Source organism: Microsporum canis, genomic scaffold, assembly GCF_000151145.1.
Source record: "Microsporum canis CBS 113480 supercont1.2 genomic scaffold, whole genome shotgun sequence".
Classification (NCBI taxonomy): domain Eukaryota; kingdom Fungi; phylum Ascomycota; class Eurotiomycetes; order Onygenales; family Arthrodermataceae; genus Microsporum; species Microsporum canis.
This window is the reverse complement of record NW_003299168.1, coordinates 1471263-1495797: the sequence shown is the minus strand read 5'-3', so window position 1 is coordinate 1495797 and position 24535 is coordinate 1471263. Positions and strand designations below refer to the sequence as shown.

Below are 24535 nucleotides of genomic sequence, written 5' to 3'. Positions count from 1 at the left end.
CCACCTAGCCACCAGTTTATGGAAGAGCTCTCTATATATATATTCTTATTTACTTTATATATGAATATAAGATGTTCAGTTGGTAGATTTTTTTTTGATTTAAAATGAACGTTCAATAACCAGTATGACCATTAATCGTGTGCTATAACATGACAGCATGACAGACATTCCAGGATACCATGAATTCATCAAAATATATTCTTTCATCTCCCGCTCAGACAGATCCCTTGGTCATTTCATCAACACTGCTTGCACGCTTACTCTTGCGAGCGACGGTGAACCCGCCAACAAAGAAGACGATGGCCTGCACACCCAAGACGACTGCAAGGGTGACCATTGCACCGATTACACCAGCTACTGGCCTGGAGATACCGCTGTCACTCTTGGCCGAAGTAGAAGGACCGGATGAGCCGCCATTGTGAGCATCAGGACAACCTTCACTGGCACTACCGCAGGCCTTGCACCAGTCATCCTGCGAGGTGATGGCGATATCCTTCATATGCGAGACAAAGTCGGACCAAGGAAGGAGAGTCTTCTCCTGGCCGAAAAGAGGGTAGACGGTTGGCTCGGTGTCAGCTGAGCCGGGGATGGTGGTTCCATTGTGGAAGAGGAAGCGTACGCTAATGTCTGACTCGGCTGGGAAGGAGTCGGATGAGGACGTGCTGGCGTTGGTGACGAGTTCAAAGGCCATGGTGGAAGCATAGTCCGGGATGCCATTGAAGTCGTTGTTGACAGCAGACAGCTTAGACAGACCAAAGAAGGAGAGGAAAGTGGCGTATGCACCGAACTGGACATTGACCTTTGGCTTGGTCTTGTGTGATTTGATGGTGTCCATGAAGGAGTTGAGCACCTCGCCGGCCAGTAGGGATCCGCTGACTGCACGGATGGAGTCCGAGGCATTGAATGCCAGGCTGTACTCGTGGACGTTAGCCAGGGACAGCAACTCCGAGTAAACATCATCCTCCAACAGCTTAGTGGGCGGGGACGAGTCTGATGCATTGTGGATGGATGCGACGTTCAGCACGTCGAAGATGGCATATGCGTTCTTGTAGTTGATCTTGTCTGCTGGAAAGATCTGGTTCAGCTTGGGAGTGAGAGACTTGTAGAAGCCCTCGGTAGACTTGAGGAGGTCCTTGTACTCGTTTGAGATGAAGTAGTTGTTGCTGCTGATTTTGGCATTCTGGCATGCGCTCGCGCTCTGCAGCCATGCCACATTCTCACTGTTGGAGCCAGACTGGACCTGCTCGATGGCGATGAGCTGGTATCCGTCCATGGGGGCCTCGACGACTGTGCCATTGCGCAGCGTCGTCTTTGCCTCCTTGCCGGCTGGCGGGTAGAGACCCTGGAAGAAGGCGAGGGCAGACTTCTGGAGGACCTCGTCCTGGGGCGCAGAGGCAGTGATCTCGCCCGGAGCGATGATATCTGGGCTGATTCCTAGCACCTGAGAGGAAGAAGAGGAAGAGATGTATCGGTTGCGATAGTATTTGCCAGACGAGAAGACCTGGCTGTATCCCAGATCCGTCAGGACGGTGGGGGGAGTCGACTTGGATGTCCGGTCCCCATGGCGAGAGAAGATGTAGGCACCCAGCACCGTCTCCGCAGCGGCAGCCTGAGCCAGAAGAGTGACTGTCAAGAGTGAGGCACCGGAGTTCAGCATCTTTCTTTTTCTTTTTTTTCTTTTCTTCTCCTTTTCTCTTTTTCTTCAGGTGTTGCGACTGAGCAGAGAACGACGGCCGCTGGCGACGAATTTATATCTAGACAAGATATAGAACCGGGATGTCACCGGGATTTCTCAAGTGGGGGAACGCTTTCTTTTTATCCCTCTCCAGCGTATTATATTCTGCTCAGGCTTTCTTTATCAAATAGCAGTTCGTATTGGCCGGCTGGTTCGTATCCCACGGTTGCAGCGCAGGATGGGCAGAGACAAGGGAGGAAGACGCAAGCAAACTCGCCTATTTATCTTCATTCTAGTCATGTTCATGCAAGAGAGGAGTCGACCATGGCCTGACAGGCATTCCTAGGTTCTTTTCTCAGAGCCTTCCGTTCTCTTCCGGTGTCCCATGTCGATAGTCCTGGAGACGTGAAGAAGTTTATGGCTGGCTGGCTGTCGATAGAAATATAGTTAACTATCTGGACGTTGAAGGCATATCACACGAGTTTATAAACTACTCCATACACATCTCGTACTGCATATTACTGGCTTCTACGGTGATGGCCTTTCCATGGCTGGCTGCGTGTCTTGCATTGGCTGCAACTCACCACCGACTAGATACATCGATGGTTTGTATGCCCAATGGCTACGAGTAATCTTTTAAGAAGTGCCTCTTGATACTCACGCAATAGTGGCAGCGATATAAGAAGTGGATGTCCTTGGAGTGACTGGAGAATCCAACCTCCATCACCGGCTCAACCAACCAACCTGATCATGGTAAAATAGCCATTGGCCAGCGAAATGCGCCCTTCGACAGGGATACAGGGCGTTTCAGTTCAAGTTTCTCTCCACAAAGACGAAAGCTTGACATAAGTATATTGTTTTCTTTTTCTCTCCCCACGGCTTGGTATAAAACATTCAGGCCGGAGGATAACCTGCTGAAGATACGTAGGACTCCACTGCTGGTAGACTGAATCCCTTAGAGATGGAGAAGAAGACGATCCAAGGAGAGCTGGACATAGAGCAGCATCGAGAGCTGCCGGGACGGGCTGGATGGCGTGTCATGGCCCTGCGTCTTGCCCAGTTGCTCTGTTTGACGGGAGCACTCTATGCCTGTGTCTCCTATGGCCGTCTGGGCCGTGAAAACAGAGCCATCGACGTGGATCGATTGATGCAAGAGTCTCCGTTGATAGGTGAGTCGGCCTGTTTATAGTTAATGGCTGGACGTCTGGCTGACGCTGTGTGAACAGATACACACGATGACTTCCCCGAGTTCATCCGTTCGATGTACGGAAACGACATCTACCAGAAGAACTTCACCGTTAAGGACGGCCTCCCCTTGCATGTTGACTTCCCCAGGCTTCGTAAGGGCCGTGTAGGGGCTCAGTTCTGGAGTGTTTATGTTGACTGGTGAGCTCCTAGACTTGAAATAAGCCAGTTGACGATGGAAGCTAACATGGCTGTAGTCCAAAAGTATCAGACAAATATGATGACTCGGTCTACTCGAAGAATGTCCATGATACATTCCAGCAGATAGACCTGGTGCAGCGTCTCATCCAGGAATATCCAGATACCCTCATAGGCGCCCTGACGGCAGAAGACGTGAGGCGCAACTTCGTCCAGTCTCCCGGCAAGATCTCAAGCTTGATGGGCATCGAAGGCCTTCATCAGATCGGAAACAGTGCAAGCATCCTTCGAGCATACTACAATCTCGGAGTCAGATACGCTACCCTCACCCATTTTTGCCACAACAAGTACGCTGACAGCGAACACCCTGCCAAACCTCTCCACGGCGGCCTGTCAGATGCAGGAAAGGAACTCGTTCTGGAGATGAACCGTATAGGGATGATGGTCGATATCTCGCATACCAGCGCAGACACGCAGCGTGACGCACTGAAGGCGTCTCGTGCACCCGTCATATTCTCACACTCCAATGCATTTGCTCTCTGCAAACACACTAGAAACGCACCGGATGATGTGCTACACATGCTAAAGGATAACAGGGGTGTCATTATGGTGACTTTCTTGCCAGCATATGTGAATATATCGGGTAAGGCCAGTCTGTCTGATGTTGCCGATCATATTCAGTATATCGGAGATTTGATCGGCTACCAGCATGTTGGAATCGGCTCCGATTTCGATGGTATGGGTAGCGTTCCGGAGGGCCTTGAGGATGTCTCTCATTATCCCGATTTGATTCAGGAGCTGGTCAACCGTGGCGTCAGTGTCGAAGATATCAAGGATGTGATGGGAAGAAACATCCTTAGAGTCCTGGAGGAAGGTGAAAGAGTAGCGGCAAAGCTATCCAAGTGTGTGAAGCCTCTTCAGGACCATATTGAGTAATTAACCTGGCCCTCTTATCTTATACGGCATCTGCTTCAACTATAGATGACCGATATATGTCTTCTAAATTTGTATAGAAATACTGATCGGCTAAAAATTTCGTCTATTCTTTCATTAATATATCTTTATCTGCCATCAACTCGCAGCCTGAGCGTATAACTCCAATCATACCGCCTGTCTGGATGGCCTCACTCCCTCCCCCTGATAGCCTCCATTCTACATCTGCCAACCCTTCTATCCAGGAAACTCTAACTTGTGGAGGAACTTCTAGACTTTGAAGCTCCGTCGAGAGTGCGGTGATTATATCTGCCAAAGCCAGTCCCTTGTTGGACTTAAGCGTCTGTACAGTATTTAAACATGAAGTCACATCTGATGTTGACAGAAGGGTTTCTAGAATGGTTCTGATGTCAGTTGGATGCGGAGCAGCGATACATGTGTATATCGTCTCTTCAGTTATGAGTTCTCTCTCTTCCGGAGATTCATTAGCCTCGCCCTTTTTCGAAGGAAGTGGCATACCTATAGTTTAATTAGCATTATATACACAATGGGGTGATTGTACGTCCATGGATACTTACTGCTCGCGTGACATGCTTGAAGAACGTTCAAAGCTCGCCTCATGTCTCCCTTGCTCAATTTAACCAAACTATCAATGGCGTCTGGCTGTATCTGCACTTGTTCCTTGTCTATGACGGTATCAACCAACTTCCTGATATCCTGCTCCTTCAATGGACTGAATCGGAACCGCGTGCATCGGGACAGAAGTGCGGGAGAGAGCTTGTGGGTATAGTTTGCAATAATGCAAAATCGGGTGTTGGCGGTATACTTTTCCATTATTCGACGCAGTGCCATCTGTGCAGCAGAAGTCATAGCGTCGGCTTCGTCAAGAATAATTAGCTTGAATGCCCCTAAGCCAGAGCCGGACGAGGGCGCTGTTGAGAATATTTGTTTTGTGCCTATTAGTGCCGCATAGTCAGTGAACCTGCCTTAAACTTGTGGTCACGGATAACTTATACATACTAGCGAAAGTTTTGATCTGCTCTCTCACTACGTCGATTCCTCTGTCATCACTTGCATTGAGCTCTAGAACCATTTGGCGCATATTCTTCGATCCATATATCCGTCGCGCCAGCGCGAGGATTGTCGATGTCTTTCCTGTTCCAGGAGGGCCATATAGGAGGAGATGAGGGAGTCTCTAAACATGGGAGTTTAGCAGGAGTATCCTGCATCGTATAGAATGGTATGTTCTCACGTTTGATTCGACAAATCTGTTTATAGTAGCAATGATATCTTGGTGTCCAGAGACATCGTCCAGCGTATCAGGGCGGTATTTCTCAACCCTTTTTAATCTCGAGTTAGATTGAAATTGATGTAAATATTCCAAGGCACAAAGAGACTTACCAGGGAAGATTGTCTCCCGCTTCAACAGGCAAATCAGCAACAATTCTCTTTCCCTTCACGTCTGTACTGTCGGCAGTGAACGCTGCTGGTTCATGAGCTGGCGGGGCATCAATGTCCATATCATCCTCGTAGTCTGACATTTCGGCATATGTTGGTCAGCCTTCAAGTACTTTAAAGTCGATTGACGGTACACCACTTCTAAAGAGCTATTTTTAAGTATTGTATAGCTTGAGAGGGTCAATTAGACTAGTCAACAGCTTTTTGATATCCTTCAACTTTCTTGACGCGGCCGCGTTTACAGAGGCCGGAAAAGGAGAAACAAAACCCCGTGTGCGCTCCTCATCCCTCCATAATAAACAGCTTCGAAGTCCGATATCAAACAGACAGCATATAGCAAGACACAGCAGAGAGTCTTATTCCACTGACTGTTACCTCTTGTCGTGTTATGTTTCTTCCATAATGCCCGTGAGTCCCCAATTACCACGTTCTGCCATCTGTCTTGGTACCTAACTTACAAGCTAGGCATACCACTCTATCTTCCTCGATGAGGCCAACGTCCAGACCATAGGTATGCCCTCCCCAGGGATACGCCTTACTTGGCCTAAGGATCAGATATTTCACTCCCAAAAGTAGGATAACCGCTTACACAATAAATAGGGAACTTCCCTATCCTCCCTCTCCGCACCCGCACAAGGGGGCCGGCATATACACTACCACTACTTCCTCCAGGATCCTCAGACCTAGATATCGACCCAGACAGTGAATCCTATGACTGTCTTGATGAAGTTCTCTCTCTATACCGTGCGAATACCTTCTTCCGTAACTTCGAGATTAAGGGCCCCGCAGATCGCATGATGATATATGGTATATTATTTGTGAGCGAGTGTTTGGGCAAAGTCAAGCCAAACATGTCATCAAGGGAAGCAGAGAAGGTATTGATCGATTGACTGGGCATGCGTATTAATTTTGGTTTATTAACACTGGCCTAGGCTCTTATCAACGCTTCCCTCGATCACTTCGCGATACCGGGTGACGCTGCGTTCCCTCTCAACCAGGCCTTTGAACCTCCAAGGGATCGCCAGGATGCTGAGGCTTTGAGACAGTATGTCATATTTTCCTCCATAGGTTACCATTTTTACCAGCCTCTACTGTCAAACGTGGTAGGTCCGAGATCGGCAGTTAACATGCGGTGACCCTAGATATATATCACAAGTACGACAAGAACTCGCGATCAGACTTCATACTAGGTTATACCCCGGGGGTGAAGGGCCATCAAAGGTAGGTTAGGACCCATTCCTAACTCAATGATCGATGCTAATTGGTCGTGACCTGTAGTGGTGGCTAAGCTTTTCGAAACGGAAATTCATGGGCAAGTCCCTGTAAATACTCCTCTAGAAATGCAACCCAGCCAATAATTTTCTGTGCCTACTGCTATTTCTGACATTCTGAGCTCGATTCAAATAGCTCTTGAGTCGGAATTTTGGGTGAGAGAAGCATTGATATGGCATATCTATATTTTATGAGCATACAACAAATGAACGAATCATTGTTTTAAACAGATATTATTGCTCTGATTTATATTATAGTTCTATTCCTCCTTATCACACTAGGTCGGCGTCTGCGATTTCGGCTCCTATGCAACTGTTAATAAAGTTTCTTACCGCAAGGTCCAATTATCACTTAGCCCGAATACTCTTGGTCCTAGGTCCTACAGGCTCGATATACGGCCTTTCTACAAACAAAGCGACCTTCTTTAGACTAGAAGGGATGGACGGGGATAACGCTTAGTTGTCTTAAAGCCGAACTCTTACCGGACCTAAAGATCCATATTTGGTTGCGTCATCGTCTAAACCCCGAGCTTTCTCGATCAAATTATTAATGGCGGATAAATTAATAAACAATATGACAAATGTCTGATCCTTCAGGGAGGATTTAGAAATCGGGTTATCGGGAGCTCGGTCTTTCATAGCTTCCGTTGGTAAAGTTAAGAGGCATTACTAGTAACTAGTGACAACATATAAATATGGCTCTGAGGAATCAGTCCAAATGCCTTTTTGGTATACCACCTACCACTGCTTGAGTATCTTCAACTAAACAGAAGTATTTGGACCTCATCTCACTTATTATTTGATTCTCTGGAAAGCTCTGCCGTATATTCATTCCAACATGTCTTACCTGAGGAAGGTTGCTATTGTCGGGGTAAGTAGTAAACATATCTTCAACGGGATTTACGTGTGCATAATCTAACTGTAATTTAGGCCACCGGTACCATTGGAAGATCCATTGTTCGAGAGATACTCAAGGCTCAAAAGCATGAAATTACGGCTATCACACGAACAGTCAGCAAAGCCGTGATGCCAGACGGTGTCAAAGTTGCAAAAGTCGACTATGACAATCAATCTACCCTAGTCTCTGCACTCCGAGGACAGGATGCTCTCATTATTACTATGGCCGCTTTTGCACCTGAGGATACTCAACTCAAATTAGTCGAAGCAGCAGCCGAAGCTGGAGTTCCATATGTCATTCCCAACGGATGGGGTTTGGATCCAACTCATCCATTGTCAGACGACGTTTTCATCGGACCCGCTTGGCGTGCTATCTTCAAGCGTATAGAAGAGCTTGGTAAAAGCAGCTGGATTAACTTCGTGTCGGGATTCTGGTACGAGTTCAGCCTGGGTGGTGGCGTTAACAGATGCGGATTCGACCTCAATAACCGCTCTGTGGTCTTTTTCGATGATGGTACCGCTCGCATTAACACCTCAACCTGGGACCAGACAGGAAGAGCTGTTGCAAATTTCCTTTCTCTAAAGGAAAAACCCGACAATGGAGAGGATGAGCGTCAGACCATCTACGGCTTCAAGAATAAGAACGTTTACTTCTCCTCTTTCCACGTGAGCCAGAAGGATATGTTCCAATCCATCCTGCGGGTAACCGGAACTAAAGAGGAGGATTGGAATATCACATACGAGCCGTCGGAGAAGCGATATAAGGGTGCGGTTGAATTGATTAACCAGGGGGATCACGCGGCTTTTGTCAGGGCTATGTATACGCGAGCATTTTACCCAGAGGGCTCAAGTAACGGCTCTGGTGCATTTGAATCTATGCATAGTCTTCAAAATGGTTTGCTGGGTTTACCCAAAGAGGACTTTGACGAGCGGACTAGGGATGCTATTGAAAATGCCGAAGCGTTCAGACAGGGATACTCGTAGCTTATAGCTACGTATTGATACTTTAGTAATAGGTGAATGTAGCATCCACATCTCTATACATATGCCTTGTTTCTGTATGTAGCTAGGCAGCCCATCAATAAATTAGAAAGTGTATCCTGTATCATTATACTTGTTCAGTGTAGTGTCATCCTCTAGTTTAAATCAGTTATAAATGGAAGGGAAGACCGGGCAGGAGGGCGAGCGATAGAGTAACTACGGGATTTTAACTAGCTTAACCTTAGGGCTATAAGTTCTTTGTAAGAACCAAGTGTTGCCCATCACAATTATCATCTAATGCCTAGGTTAACATAATAAACAAAAGAAACCCAAATCAAATCAAATACATCCTACATTATTCCATTAGATGTTGATATATATATAAAGACATGGATCAAATCCATGCTGGGGGTACCCACACAGTTTCACTTGCATATAGTTTAGAAGAAACCCGCGGGCTAGTATCATAACATCAACTTCTTATCAGACTCATAAATCATCGAATTGGGGAGACCAAGAATTGTCCTTTCGAATATAGGTTCTTTTTGGGGATGAATATGCAGCGCGAATGTTGAAGTACAGCCCATTCCATCATACAGCGAGGCTTCTCAAGGTTTGACGGCCTTCACGGAAATGTATCCAATCTCACCCCAACTAAGATACCGCTCAACACCTATCAAGGTGTTGGTGTAGCGCTCCTTGACTCCAAGTAGCCAGAAAAGATGGTACGGTAGGAATCCAATAAACCCTAGCAATCGCCACAATGGTAGTATCTCCTCAGTGAGGTCTTCTAGGTCGATATCCTTGAAGCCAGTTGCTCCCAGTAGCCGGGATAATTCCCCCCGCTTGAGAGTACTTGGAGTATGCCATAGCCTGGAAGTATCCTGAACGCCTTCGGAATCATGTATGATATCGTTCTCATGGTGAACCAATACACCACCAGGTTTCAAGATTCTATAGAAGTTCTGCAGGACACGCATATTATCGTCTGCATGTACAAAGGTTTCCATGGTATAAACACCGTCAAAGGAGTTGTCGGCGAATTGGGTTAGATTGTGGTAGTCTGCCAAAGAAACTGCTACTTTGTCCTCGAGGTCATACTGCTTGACGTTTTGTTTGGCATCTTCGACATGGAAGGGGAGAAGGTCAATTGCATCGACGTTGAGTCCCTTTTTAGCCATATACATTGCGACGAATCCAGAGCCAGCTCCTGCGTCAAGAACACGAGCTCCTGGCTTCAAGTTCAACTTGTTGTATACCTTTTCTTCCATCCTTCTTTGCGCCTCGTGGATGGGAAAAGGCCATATTGTTCCCTTCTCATATAGGCCACAGTGGCGGGTGTTTCGGAAGAAAAACCAATATCCAGCACGAGACTCGAGACTACCGTAATACTCCTCGACAGATGGAGCTTCTGAACCAGGGTTTGCGAATAAGGCTTTAAATGGGGAGAGAAGCAGGTTAGCAAGGGTCCGGGTACGGAAAATGGACTATGGCATCGCTTTGAGCTTACCAACTGCGATCGCAACAAGGCAGATGAGTAAAGCCCCAAGGTAACGCCGCCGAATAGGTATAAGTCGCCCTAGAAGTTGAGATCGGTCAACCAAGGACATCCAGCATGTGCTAAGTGGGATGATGCGGAATATATACCTGACATTTTCAGTCAAATATTGACTATATATATATACTCACACAAGATATACGAAAACCTCTATAGAAGCAAGAGAGAAAGAAAATTGAGAAAACGAGGGCCGGCTCGCACAATTTCAACCCTTTTAAAATGGGATGAAAAGCGCAGCACAGCCCAGGAAACATTGCAGGGGTTATGGTCCTTTTTTGCCCTTGACAGGGTCGAAGGACTGACGGGCGGCTAGTTACGAGATCTGGTTGGCTGTCAGTGATCTCACAATGGCTTATACATATGCAGGAAGGGAGTTACAATAGTATATCTGTAATTAATACAATAAATACAATAAAAAGCATTATTCGTGTGGGCCTATGTATTAGTTACACGAATAATAATTCCGACCAGTGAAGGCCATCCTCCATACACAGTCCGAACTGCTGAGGACTGCTGGTTAACATAGCTTTGATCACTGGTTGAAAAATATGAAATAGCTAATATATTCAGAAAGAACCAGTTATATGCCCTCTAGGGAATCCATGCAGCGCTAAAATATCCAATAAATAACATACCAACATCTGTGATCTTCCGTCGTATGTACAAATGCGAAAAAATAAGTAAACCATATTTACTTCTGCTCAAAGATGTGGCCAATACCTGGACCATTCGACCGTTTGGAATGTGCTAGAAGGTAACTCCCGGAGTGAGATGACATCCTCTATCAAGACAAATATCCTGAAAATAGCGTACATGACGCAAACCGGTGTCGAGAGGATGAGAGTTCTGAACGGCACATCAAATTCTGGATCTTTGTCAGGTGAATTGTTCCTCAACGCAAGCCGAATATGGGTAATAAGTCTTTTGGCATAGGAAGCACCGTCTCTGACTAGATCTCTTGCTTGCCTGGCAGTCACCGGAGGTGGAAGGTGTGTGGTTTTTTCCGACATGGAACATTTTTGGGGCTTTCGTTCGTTTTTCTTGGCTGATTCGTTCACAGCAGAGCCAAATACACCCAGAAAAAGGGCGCCAAAGGCACACAATGCAATATTAAAGATACAAGACACCCTCCAGAATAGCCGCTCTCTCTCGGAAGGGAGGTGAAAGTTCCAGGAACAAAAAAATATCGCTGCATAAAATAATGCAAATATGACCAAGATTGTACCTGGAACCTCGGCATATCTGAATGGCGAAATTCGGTTGATCGGTCGTTTGGGGCGTGAATGATATACCAAGTTCATATGACGCAACACATTGATGCAGTAGGTCCAGATAACATAGGTAATCCATTCTTTCCTGTCGATGAAATCCATGGGAGTATATCGATAAGGTGTCGAAGCTTTTTCGCCAGCGTTTAACAGTATCTCCTCGATAGTGAAATTGGACTCGAGGATGATGGAAGTTTCAACATCCATTGGCTTATGTCTCCAACACGCCGCTGTAGCTAAACTACAAAATATGAAGGCAACGGTGGTTATTTCCAAGGTAGTTATAGCTAGATGCTGTACTGATCTCATGATAACAGCGAGAGTGAACCAGAGAATTTGGACGATGGTAATCAATCTATATAGCGCTCACATCAGTAAACGAACCCACGGAATTTAATGGCTTCACCAAAAAAAAGTCTATGCACCTTGCAAGCCCACTAGCCTTATCTTTGTCCTGAATATGTTCCTTTGTTACCTCAGGGAAAGGAAGGTACCCTTTTGTGACTAGGTAATGCAGTTCCTTGCTGTTGACTGGGAACGATTTCCAACCTCGTGGCTGAAAGGTAAAGCCACCCATATCGGCGTAGAATGCATGAGTGATGGTCCATCCCGTATAACCTGAGTCATGAAATGCCTCAACTGATTTCCGAGCAGATAGGTATTGCCCTAGCGCCAGCATGAAGACAAACTCCGGCCCAAGGACGTTCAAGCAAAACAGGTGCCATTTGTCGAGAAATTGTCGAAATTGTGAATTCTTTGGCGGGGGAACATTGACACATATACAGGTCCAGCTACACAGGAAAATGGTTATCACACAAGATACGATTATATCTAGTGTGCCACGACCATCTGGTTGCGGAACCCAAGAGCAAAGTTCCTCCTCTACCACACTAGTGTTGTTGAAGGTGGCTTCCATTAGGCATCGACGTCCAGAAAAAACATATCATCAACCATAGCATCCCCAGAGCAAACCTCGGATGATTGGGGTCATATTGAAATCATCGAGGTATATAACTATTCCTCGACGGCATGCGGGGGAGGGAGGAGGGCAGGGGATTGCACCGCAAGTGAAGGTATGGACGCTGATGCATATGCATGTTAGCGCCAGCACCGTATATGTAAATAGAAGACAATGCAATTACTTCATCCATATGTACACGTTCAAGTTCACCCATCCAATTAGCTGCGGGTTAAATTGTTAGTTACTAAATTTAGTCTTATACAGCTCTAGGGGTAACTAAGCGCCCAGGGTAGGACTAAACCCAGGCGATATAATACCTGCATCAGCCAATCAAAGATGCAACGCGCACCCGAGGGCAACCAGGAATCAACAAGTCCCCCGTATTGTCTAACAAATTTAGCTAAAATTAAAACCAAATTCTCTTGTGAGTGGTTCTGTCTAAAGAATAACTAGTCTTATAACAGAGCAGTGTCGTCTTTTTGGCCGAAGCAACTAATAATTGGGTATTGTGAATATGACTAAAGTAGTTATATTCGCTGACAAAGGAAAAAAAACCCGTTGCCACGTAGTTACACTAGTTAATGCAGTTACGGACGCGGTATCTGAAAATAAGTATCTTTGGGTGCTTCAAGGGGCTGGATTAAGATCTTCGAAATTTCTTCATCGTGGAGACTAGAATATATAACCAAGCAGATATGAACATTGATAGTAGTAAAAATGGGGTAGTAAAGTAAATTTAACATGTAGCATGTAGCACAGGTTGTTGACGCTTAGCTTGAATAATAAGGAGAGTTTCGATCTGTGGAGATGACATAGTGATCTACATAGTTAAAAAGCTGTTAAAGTTACCTTCTAAGCAAAACATAATACTATATTGCATTTGCCGTTTTAGCCCTCCTGATAATATCCATATGGGTTCAAAATTATTCACTATTATCCAAGTCCACATTCTATATATTATCAAAGGCTACCTGATCAGGATCAGGAATATTAAAGTCTGCGTGCGTGGAAAAAAAAAACAAGTTAATCTAGCATGGGATGCGCGTCGAAGCCATGAGTACTGATTTCTAGCTCCATTTTGAACAGAGAAAGTTTTTGAAGGTCAGCAACTGCACCAGGTGCCGCACAAGGATCTGGGGCATCAGGAGAACTCCATTTGGCAAGCATTTTGTCAATCCACTTCTCAACAAAATCTGTAGCTTTTCTCTGCATCCCATCGAGAAGGTCTTCGAAGAATTCGTCCCATACTCTGACTAGCCTCACCCTTTTCCCGTGTTTCTCTCTGTAAGAGAGCTCAACGTCACGAAACACCTTTCGAAGGTTTCCCTCAATGGTAATAAAGGATGTCCGAACAGATATAGAGTTCAAATATTCGAACACTGCGATTGTGGTTTGGATAACAATGATTGCGGGATGGGGGTCATCCGCATCATATAGCTCCTGCATTCTAGTCTCCGTGGCCGGGTTCTTGTTTGACCACAACTATCGGAACACTAAGGTTTAGTGATAAGGGGCAATGATAGGTTAGGGTTGATTCACATACGATTGCTTTCATTCCGTTGATACCTTCCTGGAGGAGCCAGAAATTCCCGTCATTAGAGGTAGAGCCCAGAGCGTCCATTATTCTATCATTCGGGACGGGTGACTGATACCCGCCTGGGAACGACGGTGGATCACGCTCATTATGGAGGAATGTGCCAAGTTCCACAAAAAATTCGCACGGTATTGGATCGTAAGTTCCCATCGAGTAAATATACTTGCCTTGGCTAGCGTATTCGAAAAAGAGCGTGATAGTCTGAATCTCTAGAATATGCTCCGCTGCAAATGCATTTATTTAGTAAGGAATGCCAAGATCGTTATTTAGCGTGATCTGAGAAGCTAACTTACTATGATATTGTTGTTCCGTCTGTGGAGTTTCAACGTATGTGTTAACTTTAGGATTGCCGCAATCTTGACGGTCCAACATATCTATGGCCCGATTCCAAATATCATGGTTTGCGTCCCAATCCCAAGCAGAGGTGTACTCCGCGGGCGAGATCTGAAGTGTGTGGTAAGATCCGTCTTCACAATAGGCCTTGTACTCACGTACTTCGCTGGAAAACGTGTGTATGTCGTTTGAGGTGCGATGCTCTTCGGTCCCCACGTTACCGTGTGGGTGTCCCGTAGGGAGGTGATTTTTGTCATCCTCAGGGGAACAAACCTCCGCGACGAAGTCACAGATGGTACCCTGACAGCCGCATTCTTTGTTGCGGTCCTTATCAAGTTGTTGGTTGAAGCCGTTAAGATCACACAAGATGTTGTAGGCCGCATAGACTGCACCTTTGGTTTTCCATATCACTGTGCCGACAACGAAGGTCTTGAGAGATTTCATGACCAGGTTAGGGTATGTATCTCTAACTCTTGTATCCCAGTCCTCCACCTGTTTCTTTTGCAACACAGTGTAAGTCACTGCTTGGAATAGATCTCCGAGGGTTGTAATCAGTACTTCTAATTCCTTGGGCAAGCTCTCCTCCCTCTTAGTTACTGAGCCATGTGATACCCCCAAGTTAGGGAGAGACGACGGGTCGAATGGGTGTCCTGTAGGGCACAGTTGCTTATCTAGGTGTGTCTTAAGCGCATCGCGGAAATCCGTGACGCGGGGGTTAAGTTGTGTATGTTCCACATAAACCGAAGGCCGACAGCAAAACGAGTTTGCACCACCGATATTCTTGCACACTTTAGAGTGGGTATCCATTGCAAGCCTGATCTTGTCCTCAGGGCATCCTGAAAGGCATAACGACGAGCTAAAATGTGGGTTGCCGATACCGCCAGAAAAGTCATTACCGAAACAGTCATCGAGAGAGTTGGTACCCTTGGTGCCATAGCATAGAGATCTTGACTCAAAAACTTGAACTGCATCCCAGGAGTTACCCACGTAATTGAAGCTGCATACAGCTCCGCCACTTCCAGTTTCGGATTTTACCAAGACCTCGCGTTTGTCCTGATCGGTGTATGGACATGATCCGGAATCGCAATTAGGGTATCGTGACCACTCGACTCTTTGGTAGGCTTCCATACTGCGTTTTTCAACTTTGCAGCATGCCGCCTGGTACCTATCGTTGTTGCAATACATCGAGTTCGAGCCTACTTCGACCTGACCATCTGGACATTCGGTTGTACACTTGCCATTGTGATGTTGATACCACCCACACTCCACCGTGCCCCAATCGTTCGGACAACACCACGTGTTAATGAGCCCTTGTGGGCAGCCAGTCTGGTCGAGCATTATCTCGCCCTTTTTGGCCTCCTTATCCAACCGATCAACAACATGGTATCCATTGGGGCATGTTTCACCACAGCCTGTCCATTTACACTGCTTGACTGGATCACGAACATCGACATAAACTTCATCGTCCCCATTCTTGATAGGAAAGAAAACGTCAAACGAGCGTTTAGCAGCTTTTGCAAGTGCTTTAGCGTACTTGTTATCCGTGGTATCGTGACTGATAGCCCAAACCATCACTCCTCCCAGGCAACGGAGTCGGGCGTGAGAGGCCTTAAGTGCAAGCGTCTCCTCGTCGTCGAAAGTAAGCCATTGGTCATCCCATGTTAAAATCTTAACCGCAGCATCTTTATCTAATTTTGGTTTAAGATTTTTGGCTTTGATAATGTCGTCGATCTCGCTATTTAATAGAACCCCAGTCTGTTTGCTGCAGGGACCGGGGTCAGATCCAGACGTAAACAAACAGCCAGGATTCCTTTTTCGTTGTAAAGAGTGCGTGACGGGTTAGAAATGATATAACTATGGATATAGAGCGTGTTTGTACCACTTTGAGTCTAGATTTAAGCAACTTACAGGCAATTTCTATCCTCGACGGTAAAAGCTCTTGCGTAAAAGCCTAAACCCATCACAACTTTACTAGGATTGATATCATTGCGCCATATCAAATCTAGTGCCAGTTCAATTTCCGTTAAATTTGTATGGGCGTTAAGAATATTCCCGGTCCATTTATTTCCTTGAATAATCATTATTAGAGATATATAATTGCAAGGTTATGGCCTTACTAACCTTTATCCCAAGTTCCATGCAAATCATAAGACATGACGTTGAAGTAGTCAATATGTGGTGATAAATTTTTCAAATCAAAATGCTGAAGGTACCAATATGATGCCGGGAGAGTGAGACTAACTTCCTCTCTTCCGCCAGTTGATTTCAGTGCATTTTTTAGATTTGCCATAAATTTTGGGAAGTTTTCAAAGTCTTGGGGTCGGCCGCCTCTGTCTTTATCAACTGGATACTCCCAGTCAATGTCTACTCCATCAAAGTCATAAGTCGCCATGAATGATATGAGTGATTTAAAGAATTCTCTCTGGTTAGCTTCGGACCCGACAAGATCTGAGAAGGTAGTTGCTGTTGGTCCAGGGTCATTGAAAGCCCATCCTCCAATTGCAATGTTGACTCTAAGAAAAGGATCTCGTCTCTTAAGAGCGGTAACCCGCGCCATAAGGTCAATGTCTTTTAAGGTTGCGGGGACAACATGAAATGTGATCGGGTCAATGAGTGCAAAGGCATAATTGATATGGGTATATGTTAGGGGTATAAACTCGGGATACATCGCATAGCATGGCCTATTTGTCCCGAATCCCTCATAATAGCCGACTACCCTATGTAGAGTACTCTGGCTAGGACAGTTGGGGCGATCGACTTTGACATCTCCTGTTGGTATCCGTTTAGCAAGTAGAGCGCTTAAATAACATGGAAAGTATGAACAGAATGTTTATTAACGTACCGCAGAATGGTTTAGTTGTTCCACAAAAGCCATATCTACAAATAATTAGAAGATGCTATAAAATGGATTGAAAAACATACTTGCTGCAGCAGACATTCAGTGGACACTTAGATTTCTGGGCGTATCCCGCCCCAAAATCTCCCGGGTCACATTCTGACTTACGGTCACAAGTAGATAAACAGTTTTCTGGGGCACAGACTTTGTACTTGGGGATTAGCAAAATAAAATTCCCGCATATTATATAAATTCTGGGTTAAATAACAATGAGATACTCACAATCGGGGCCGTAACCACATACACCATATTTTGAGCAGCACCCCTCTGGGCAATGTTTATTCTTATCACATTGAAGGCCAGTAGCACTCACATAATCACAGGTATCAATGCAGTTCTGGGGCGACTATGATATGCTTTTGTAAGTTTATAAACTTGAGTTAGAAAGGTATAACATACACAGTATTTATCACCAATCCCACAGTACCATTCCCTAAAGAGGTTGAATGTTAGTTCAAATTCCAATCAAATTCTGTGATTTTTGGGGATACCAACTTGGAGCAACAACCAGTAGAGCATGGATTGGATCTGCTACAGGCTTGCGAAAAACTGAACCTCGCAAAAACGAGGAGGAGTATCAGGCAAATAGGGCTAGGTAACGATTGCTGGAAATTCAACCTCATGTTTGGAGTACTGCAACGTTAGAAAGCTGGTATAATTTAACGTAATGTTGATAAATCCTCAGTCAACACATAGCATAAAGAATGGAATGAAAAAGGGGTAAGGGAGAAGAAGTAAAGATTTCCTTCGAGCGGTAAAGTGCATTTATCAGTTCCGTTTCCACCGAATAAGGCAAAATAACAGACTACCAGGCTTTTACTACGTGTGACTTTGGACAAGGCCTCCTTGTAGGGCAATTCGATAGTAAAATAATACTGCAGGGGAAAGTGGACAGAGTAAGGGTAATAAGAGAAGGATACTATTGTAATTCCACGGAATTACTCCACCGTAAGGGGAGTATCCATAATCTATGAGGCATTTTTTGTGGAAAATGGCCCTGGATATTGGCGGAAAAAGTGCACATTGCTGGAAAGAAGTCATTTTCCAGATTATACATTCTTAATTGGGACTGATGGAAACTCCTGGGTATAAATATGTCTCACTTGATAGCATGTGTATGCAGCAGGGTATCTAACTGATAACGGCCGTAGTCTAGCATTGCCCAAAGGAGTAGTCGACTCCTCTGCTATATGTAGGGAGTACGATACTAACATTATAAACAATGTTAACCCCAGCTTGGAATTTTGGAGTAGACGTAAAAGAGAAATTATAGAAGCGGCATTGCCAATGAGCAGAGAGAAAAGGAGTCCCGGGAAGAGCCATTGAACAGTGTATCAGTTCATCTGTCTCGACATGGCCGTCGGCCTTAGGCTGGCATAAAGTACACTGTGATCGGGGATGCCTGCACCCTGGAGAATATGTACGAGAGAGCTCCGTGCCAATGCACGTTAAATGAGATGCACGTTAAACGAGGTGGTTTAAGTTTTAGTTACGCTCGCGGCCCGGCGTCAAAAAACTTTTAGCGACTTTAGTTACTAACCATTTTTAGCTTAGTGCAGTTTCGTTAGCTGGCCCATGCCGACCTCTATCCGACAACAACCAACTACTGTATAGAATCACATATGATCCAAGCCTAGATAATCTCCCACAGATGTCGATACTCAGCTTCTCCCGTTAGACTTAACCCTTTGGAGTACCGGGCCTTACAGTCTTAGAGACTGAATTGAGTTGTTGTGTTTCGTTTAGACAGGAGGCTTGGTGCTGCATGGCTAGTGTAGCACCCTTGTTGGCTTCATATCTCGTCCTGTAAGATGCATGCTTTTCACTATGCACGAACGAGGGGCGAAGCGGAGAGGACGCAGACCCTAGGGTTAAGGGTGTATTAATACCAGGAATTACTTAAATGTAGGTACAAACCATGGATTCGTCGCCAACAATACCGCGGAGATGTCTTTGCATGACATACTTGTCTTAGGATGCTAGTTATATTGTCATGCACATGGCAGAGCTAACGATGGCCGGAGTCCCTGGGCGCCTGCGGCCCCTGGATAGTTTCCCATAGCCAAGGGTGCAATTTGTATCATCACATTAAAACCCTCGTCACTTGGCTATACGGATACTTCGTGGAATAACTAATAGTACATCCCTGATGTTACCATCTACTATCCCACTAGTTTCTATTCCGATGATGGTTTATGATAAGAGGGACGAACATTTCTCTCCCCGTGGGAAAACATGACAAGAGAAACTTCTTGATTATATCATCTTCTAGCTATTTTCCCATTCAATCTCAATCGTCAAGTCTTAACCATGAGTAGGCTTCCGACTTTGAATAGCCGGCGGATATACCCTCCTATTTATCTTCTACTTTCTTTACTCTTTTTCTTTCACCTAATCCTCGCCTCGGGGCATGGAATACATCACCGTCATGCCAACTTTCATCATCGCGCTGCCGGTACTGGAATTAACAATCACATGGCATTTTCACCCCAGGGAACAGCAACGCCATCATCTGTGACCGAGCCAAAGAAACTGGTTGATAAAGCCCTGCATGCCCTTTCAGTAATCAATAAAAAAAGATTGGAGAACCCTAGTTTCAACAAATATGAATTTTACCAGCCACCTGCGTCGATAAAGGCCCTGAAGCTCACAAAGCCCCCTTCCATCCTTGACTTTGCTGATTTTATTGCAAACAACAACTCCATAGCAAGGAGAGCCCCTACCGACTCTGCTGTTGTGAAAGCTGTCAAGAACAAAGACTTTACCTATTATATTCCGACAGAGCTCGTTGATGCCGCGCGGATGGTAGCTGAATCTAGCCCGGCTGGAAACCATTTAGGGAACCATAGTATCATCGCAGCTCAAATTCAAGAGAAGTATAGACTAAAAGGAAATGACACAAACACTCCCCAGCAGTCTTATCTCCAGCCGAATGGATTAGAGGGTTATCTTTTGTCTCCGCGTGATATACAAGACCTAGATCCCAAATCTAATGCGATGTCATCGTTTGAGAAACGGGCTGCTAAACAGCACTGGATGACAACAATACCCCAGCAAGGGTCAAGCCCATTCGCACCATCTGGGTACAAGGTAAGCATATGTTGACTTATATTTATCCTCGTTTGCACTGTTCAATAACGCCCTCGGAAGTTAAATACTTCAATAATGGCTAACTCTTATTCTAGATATTCAGGAACGTTAAAGATTACGGAGCCAAAGGTAGGATCGTCGTGGTTGCATGTCATATTTAAGCATTGCTGATCGGATGAGATAGGCGACGGGGTCACAGACGATACTGCTGCCATAAACAGGGCAATATCCGAAGGGAATAGATGTGGTGAAAACTGTGGCTCAAGTACGATATATCCAGCTGTGGTATATTTCCCCTCCGGGACATACCTGGTTAGCTCTCCGATTATCCAGTACTATAACACTCAATTTCTTGGTGAAGTAAGTTATTCCTTTAATTAAATATGCCTGCATAGGCTTCAAGGCTTACAAACTCATAGCCACATGACTATCCCACCATTTTGGCCGCTTCTAGTTTTGTTGGATTAGGAGTCTTTTCTTCTAACGTTTACATCGAGGGTGGCAATGGAAACTCTTGGTAATAAGCACATTTATCCACAACAGCCCTGGTCGAACATCCGACTAATATAAATAGGTATCTTAATACGAATAACTTCCTTCGAAGTATAAAGAACTTCAAAATGGATATTAGGCGAACTGATCCAGGCGCATATGTCTGTGCAATTCACTGGCAGGTTGCTCAAGGGACATCACTAGAAAATATTGAGTTCTATATGATGCAGGATGATACCACAACACAACAGGTAAGCTTAGCCTCTTGTCTTACTGGGAGCCCCGTGCTAAGTGATTTAGGGGATCTACATGGAGAATGGAAGTGGTGGGTTCCTTTCCAACCTTACGTTCGTGGGCGGAAATCTCGGGTACGTGTTGATCTCTCATATTCATTCTTCCTTAGCCCCTCGAATTTCTAGAGGGCGGATTTAGGCGCTAGATTTCCATGTATAAGCCTAAAGCTGCTGGAGGTTTCTTAAATTAATAACTGTGGTTTTAGAGCTTATTTCGGAAATCAGCAATTCACTACATCACATTTGATTTTTGTTAACTGCAAAACAGCGCTGCAAGTTCACTGGGACTGGGCATGGACAATGCAGGATATTATTATTGAATCGTGCAAGAAGGGCCTAGTAGTCATTGGTGGGGTATGTTTAAAGCTCATTTCTAAATTTTCACCTGGATATTTCAAGTTAAAAAGAGCTTATTAACACTTCTTCCATCCAAAGGCCGGTGGCCCTGGAAGTACTGGACAGGCAGTGGGCTCTCTGCTCCTTGTGGACTCAATAATTGCCAATACTCCCGTTGGAATCAGCACCTCACTATCGGGTAGGAACTCAACGGCGCTTCTTGTACAGAATACTGGCTTCTTTAACGTCCCTAAAGCCATCACAGAAAACGTCAGCGGTGATACTTTATTACCTGGCGGCAATGAAGTTTTGGTTGATTCCTGGGGGTTTGGGCTATATGTTAACTCTACTCAAGCTGGAAAATTTGTCAATGGGCAGAATATTCCAGCAATGGATCGCTCAGTATCTCTTTTAGGACCTACTGGCCACTATAAGAAGAATTTTTATACCCGCCGACGCCCACAATACTTAGATATTGGACAAAGCCAGATTCTCGATGTTAAGGCACTTGGAGCAAAAGGGGATGGAAAGACGGACGATACTGCAATCCTTAACAGTATTCTATCTCGGGCGGGCAATATGTCTTCTATTGTTTACTTCCCATATGGTATCTACATTATTAAAAATACCTTACACATTCCGGTTGGCTCAAGGATCGTTGGCCAGGTATGGCCTCAGATAATGGCCACTGGACCTCAATTTTCAAATGAAAAGAGTCCAAAAGTTGCAATAGAAGTCGGGAAGCCTGGGGATAGTGGTATTGTTGAGATTCAAGATATGATGTTCACTGTATCTGGTCCAACTGCTGGAGCTGTATTGATGGAGTGGAACGTTCGGGAAAGCTTTCAGGGCTCTGCAGCTATGTGGGGTAAGCTCTTCACTTCTTGTTACCTCCCATCATTTTCGTCTCCTTAAAGCTGATATGATCCTACAGACTCGCACTTCCGAATTGGTGGAGCCACTGGTTCCAAGCTTCAGAGTAAAGAATGCCCCAAACTAACAGGAAAAGTCAACGATTCTTGCAAAGCAGCCTCTCTACTTTTGCATCTTACCTCTCAATCGTCTGCGTATCTTGAAAATTTATGGGCTTGGGTTGCCGATCACGATCTGGATGTGGCTTCTCAAGACCAAATTGACATCTATGCGGGCCGAGGCATATTAATCGAAAGCAAAGGGCCAACCTGGCTATATGGAACAGCCTCTGAACACAGCGTACTGTACCAGTACCAGGTTTCAAGTGCTAAAGATTTGCTTCTAGGCATGATTCAGACTGAGTCACCATATTTCCAACCAGCTCCAAAAGCACCAAGCCCCTTTACTACGGGCCTTTTCCCAAACGACCCTCTATTCAAGGAATGCAAGGCCAACTCCAGGACCTGCGCCTCTTCCTGGGCACTGCGTGTCATCGATAGCGTCTCAGTGTATTCCCTAGGTGCTGGTTAGTATATTTTTTTGCCTCACTAAGCTACCCAAATATCATATTAACCTTTCAATAGGACTGTATAGTTGGTTCTCAAACTACAATCAAGATTGTGTAAAAACAGAGAACTGCCAGGACCGTGGAATTGAGATTGAAGAAAGCGTTGATATCTGGTTTTTCAACCTTGTGACCAAGGCTATCATTGAGATGGTTACTCCAAAGGGTATTCGACCTACTTATGCTGCGGAGAATAAAAATGGTTATACCTCATCCCTCTTGGCATGGGTGAGGGATAAGAACACTACGATTGGAGAACGACTATTTGCGGGGTTCCATCTATATGAAAATGCAACGTTACCAGATATCACCAAAACTTGCAAAACGGCACTCACTCAGCGCATTGATTGCCACTCATTTTACCAGGAATGGGTAAGGCCAATTTACCACGGGACATTCCATGATGGGGAATTCACTCAATACTTATGTGATGAGGGATGTAAGAAGAGTTTGGAGAATTGGTTTGGAACCGTTGAATTGGCTTGTGCGGGCCAAAATATTACCGGGACGCTCCCAACGCTTTTGGGTGGATATCTTTATCAGGGATACAATGAAACCTGCCTTAAAGATACTGCCACTGGGAAATACTGTAACGGTAATCCCCCCTCCTCGCTACTACATTGATGGATAAGATACTAATGCCAAATTTTTAGAGATCATTGATGGTTTTTCCACTGTCTCTAGCATTCATGAGATGCCAACAGATGAGCTATGCTCGTACTGTCATATCAAAAGGAATGAGATTATGCAGTCCAGCTCCTACTCTGTTTATAATGAATATTATCAGGAGGTGATTCAGGTCATTAACCAGAAATGCGGCTTATCCCTGCCTAGCGATTTTCCTCCCTCGCCAGTTCTCAGGCCATCGCCGCCGCCACCATTTTGCGTATCAGAGAATAAGTATACGACACTGAATGGAGATACATGCGAGTCAATTGCTTTGGTAAAAAGCATATCGTCTGCTGGCTTAATTGCTGCGAATTCTGATGCTATCCATAATTGCGCCAGACAATTACCAGCCGGTCTAGAGCTATGTCTTCCTCTCACCTGCGAGAAGACGTATGAATTACAACCCTCCGACACTTGTTCCTCAATTGAATACTCCAAATTGCTAAGGTTGGGGGGGCTCCGAGCTTACAATAGCTGGATAAACATGGATTGCACCAACCTTCATCTTGCAAGCGAGGTACTGGGTAAAGTTCTCTGCCTTGCCCCTCAAGCAGGAACATATACCCCGACTAGTGTAATGCCAGGAGCCACTCCTACACCAGGATCGGGATACGCCACGAGGGTTATTCCACCCCCAGAAAATGCCACAATTGCTACTGGTACCACACTAAATTGTGGAAAGTGGTATACAGCTGCTCAGGAGGACACTTGTGCCACTATATGTATTAGCCAACTCATACCCGCACATTTGTTCTGGGAAGTCAACCCTTCATTGTCAACTACTGATTGCAATTCCAGTATCAAAGTCAAAACGACATACTGCGTTGCGCCCGTATCTGATTGGAAAAGCCGGCCTTCAAACACAGTTATACCCCCAGCTACATCTTCGACAACATCCCTTGTGCAGTAGAGATCGGATAGATAGTAATAGGTAGCTAGGGTTTATTTCTGTTATATACAGTTTTACGAA

The 24535-nt window shown here is 45.2% G+C and overlaps 9 protein-coding genes across 9 annotated transcripts; 4 read left to right on the top strand and 5 right to left on the bottom strand.

The window, feature by feature from the left end:
- Window positions 1-214: 214 nt before the first annotated feature.
- MCYG_02006 (conserved hypothetical protein) lies at window positions 215-1657 on the bottom strand (the record flags this gene model as incomplete). The annotated part of the gene is made up of 1 exon (XM_002849026.1): window positions 215-1657. One exon carries the CDS (start codon window positions 1655-1657, stop codon window positions 215-217), a length of 1443 nt encoding a protein of 480 aa, XP_002849072.1.
- Window positions 1658-2636: 979 nt separating this feature from the next.
- Window positions 2637-3994, top strand: MCYG_02005 (membrane dipeptidase GliJ; the record flags this gene model as incomplete). Its single annotated transcript, XM_002849025.1, has 3 exons — window positions 2637-2844; window positions 2902-3061; window positions 3118-3994. The coding sequence occupies 3 exons, from the start codon at window positions 2637-2639 to the stop codon at window positions 3992-3994; spliced, it is 1245 nt and encodes a 414-aa protein (XP_002849071.1).
- A 103-nt stretch (window positions 3995-4097) lies between these two features.
- Window positions 4098-5532, bottom strand: MCYG_02004 (replication factor C subunit 3; the record flags this gene model as incomplete). The annotated part of the gene is made up of 5 exons (XM_002849024.1): window positions 4098-4510; window positions 4570-4947; window positions 5012-5186; window positions 5244-5331; window positions 5393-5532. The coding sequence occupies 5 exons, from the start codon at window positions 5530-5532 to the stop codon at window positions 4098-4100; spliced, it is 1194 nt and encodes a 397-aa protein (XP_002849070.1).
- Window positions 5533-5851: 319 nt separating this feature from the next.
- MCYG_02003 (ARP2/3 complex 21 kDa subunit) lies at window positions 5852-6775 on the top strand (the record flags this gene model as incomplete). The annotated part of the gene is made up of 6 exons (XM_002849023.1): window positions 5852-5881; window positions 5915-5960; window positions 6050-6324; window positions 6382-6494; window positions 6592-6670; window positions 6728-6775. 6 exons carry the CDS (start codon window positions 5852-5854, stop codon window positions 6773-6775), a joined length of 591 nt encoding a protein of 196 aa, XP_002849069.1.
- A 783-nt stretch (window positions 6776-7558) lies between these two features.
- On the top strand, window positions 7559-8601 carry MCYG_02002 (CipA protein; the record flags this gene model as incomplete). The annotated part of the gene is made up of 2 exons (XM_002849022.1): window positions 7559-7591; window positions 7651-8601. The coding sequence occupies 2 exons, from the start codon at window positions 7559-7561 to the stop codon at window positions 8599-8601; spliced, it is 984 nt and encodes a 327-aa protein (XP_002849068.1).
- Window positions 8602-9206: 605 nt separating this feature from the next.
- On the bottom strand, window positions 9207-10252 carry MCYG_02001 (cyclopropane-fatty-acyl-phospholipid synthase; the record flags this gene model as incomplete). The annotated part of the gene is made up of 2 exons (XM_002849021.1): window positions 9207-10033; window positions 10246-10252. 2 exons carry the CDS (start codon window positions 10250-10252, stop codon window positions 9207-9209), a joined length of 834 nt encoding a protein of 277 aa, XP_002849067.1.
- Window positions 10253-10857: 605 nt separating this feature from the next.
- Window positions 10858-12340, bottom strand: MCYG_02000 (conserved hypothetical protein; the record flags this gene model as incomplete). The annotated part of the gene is made up of 2 exons (XM_002849020.1): window positions 10858-11779; window positions 11850-12340. 2 exons carry the CDS (start codon window positions 12338-12340, stop codon window positions 10858-10860), a joined length of 1413 nt encoding a protein of 470 aa, XP_002849066.1.
- Window positions 12341-13408: 1068 nt separating this feature from the next.
- Window positions 13409-17831, bottom strand: MCYG_01999 (symbiotic chitinase; the record flags this gene model as incomplete). Its single annotated transcript, XM_002849019.1, has 8 exons — window positions 13409-13867; window positions 13929-14203; window positions 14273-16047; window positions 16221-16380; window positions 16434-17081; window positions 17155-17189; window positions 17431-17475; window positions 17764-17831. The coding sequence occupies 8 exons, from the start codon at window positions 17829-17831 to the stop codon at window positions 13409-13411; spliced, it is 3465 nt and encodes a 1154-aa protein (XP_002849065.1).
- Window positions 17832-19683: 1852 nt separating this feature from the next.
- On the top strand, window positions 19684-24475 carry MCYG_01998 (LysM domain-containing protein; the record flags this gene model as incomplete). The annotated part of the gene is made up of 11 exons (XM_002849018.1): window positions 19684-20298; window positions 20394-20427; window positions 20483-20658; window positions 20718-20815; window positions 20873-21041; window positions 21091-21158; window positions 21290-21437; window positions 21519-22287; window positions 22354-22857; window positions 22916-23491; window positions 23550-24475. 11 exons carry the CDS (start codon window positions 19684-19686, stop codon window positions 24473-24475), a joined length of 4083 nt encoding a protein of 1360 aa, XP_002849064.1.
- Between the last annotated feature and the right edge of the window lie 60 nt (window positions 24476-24535).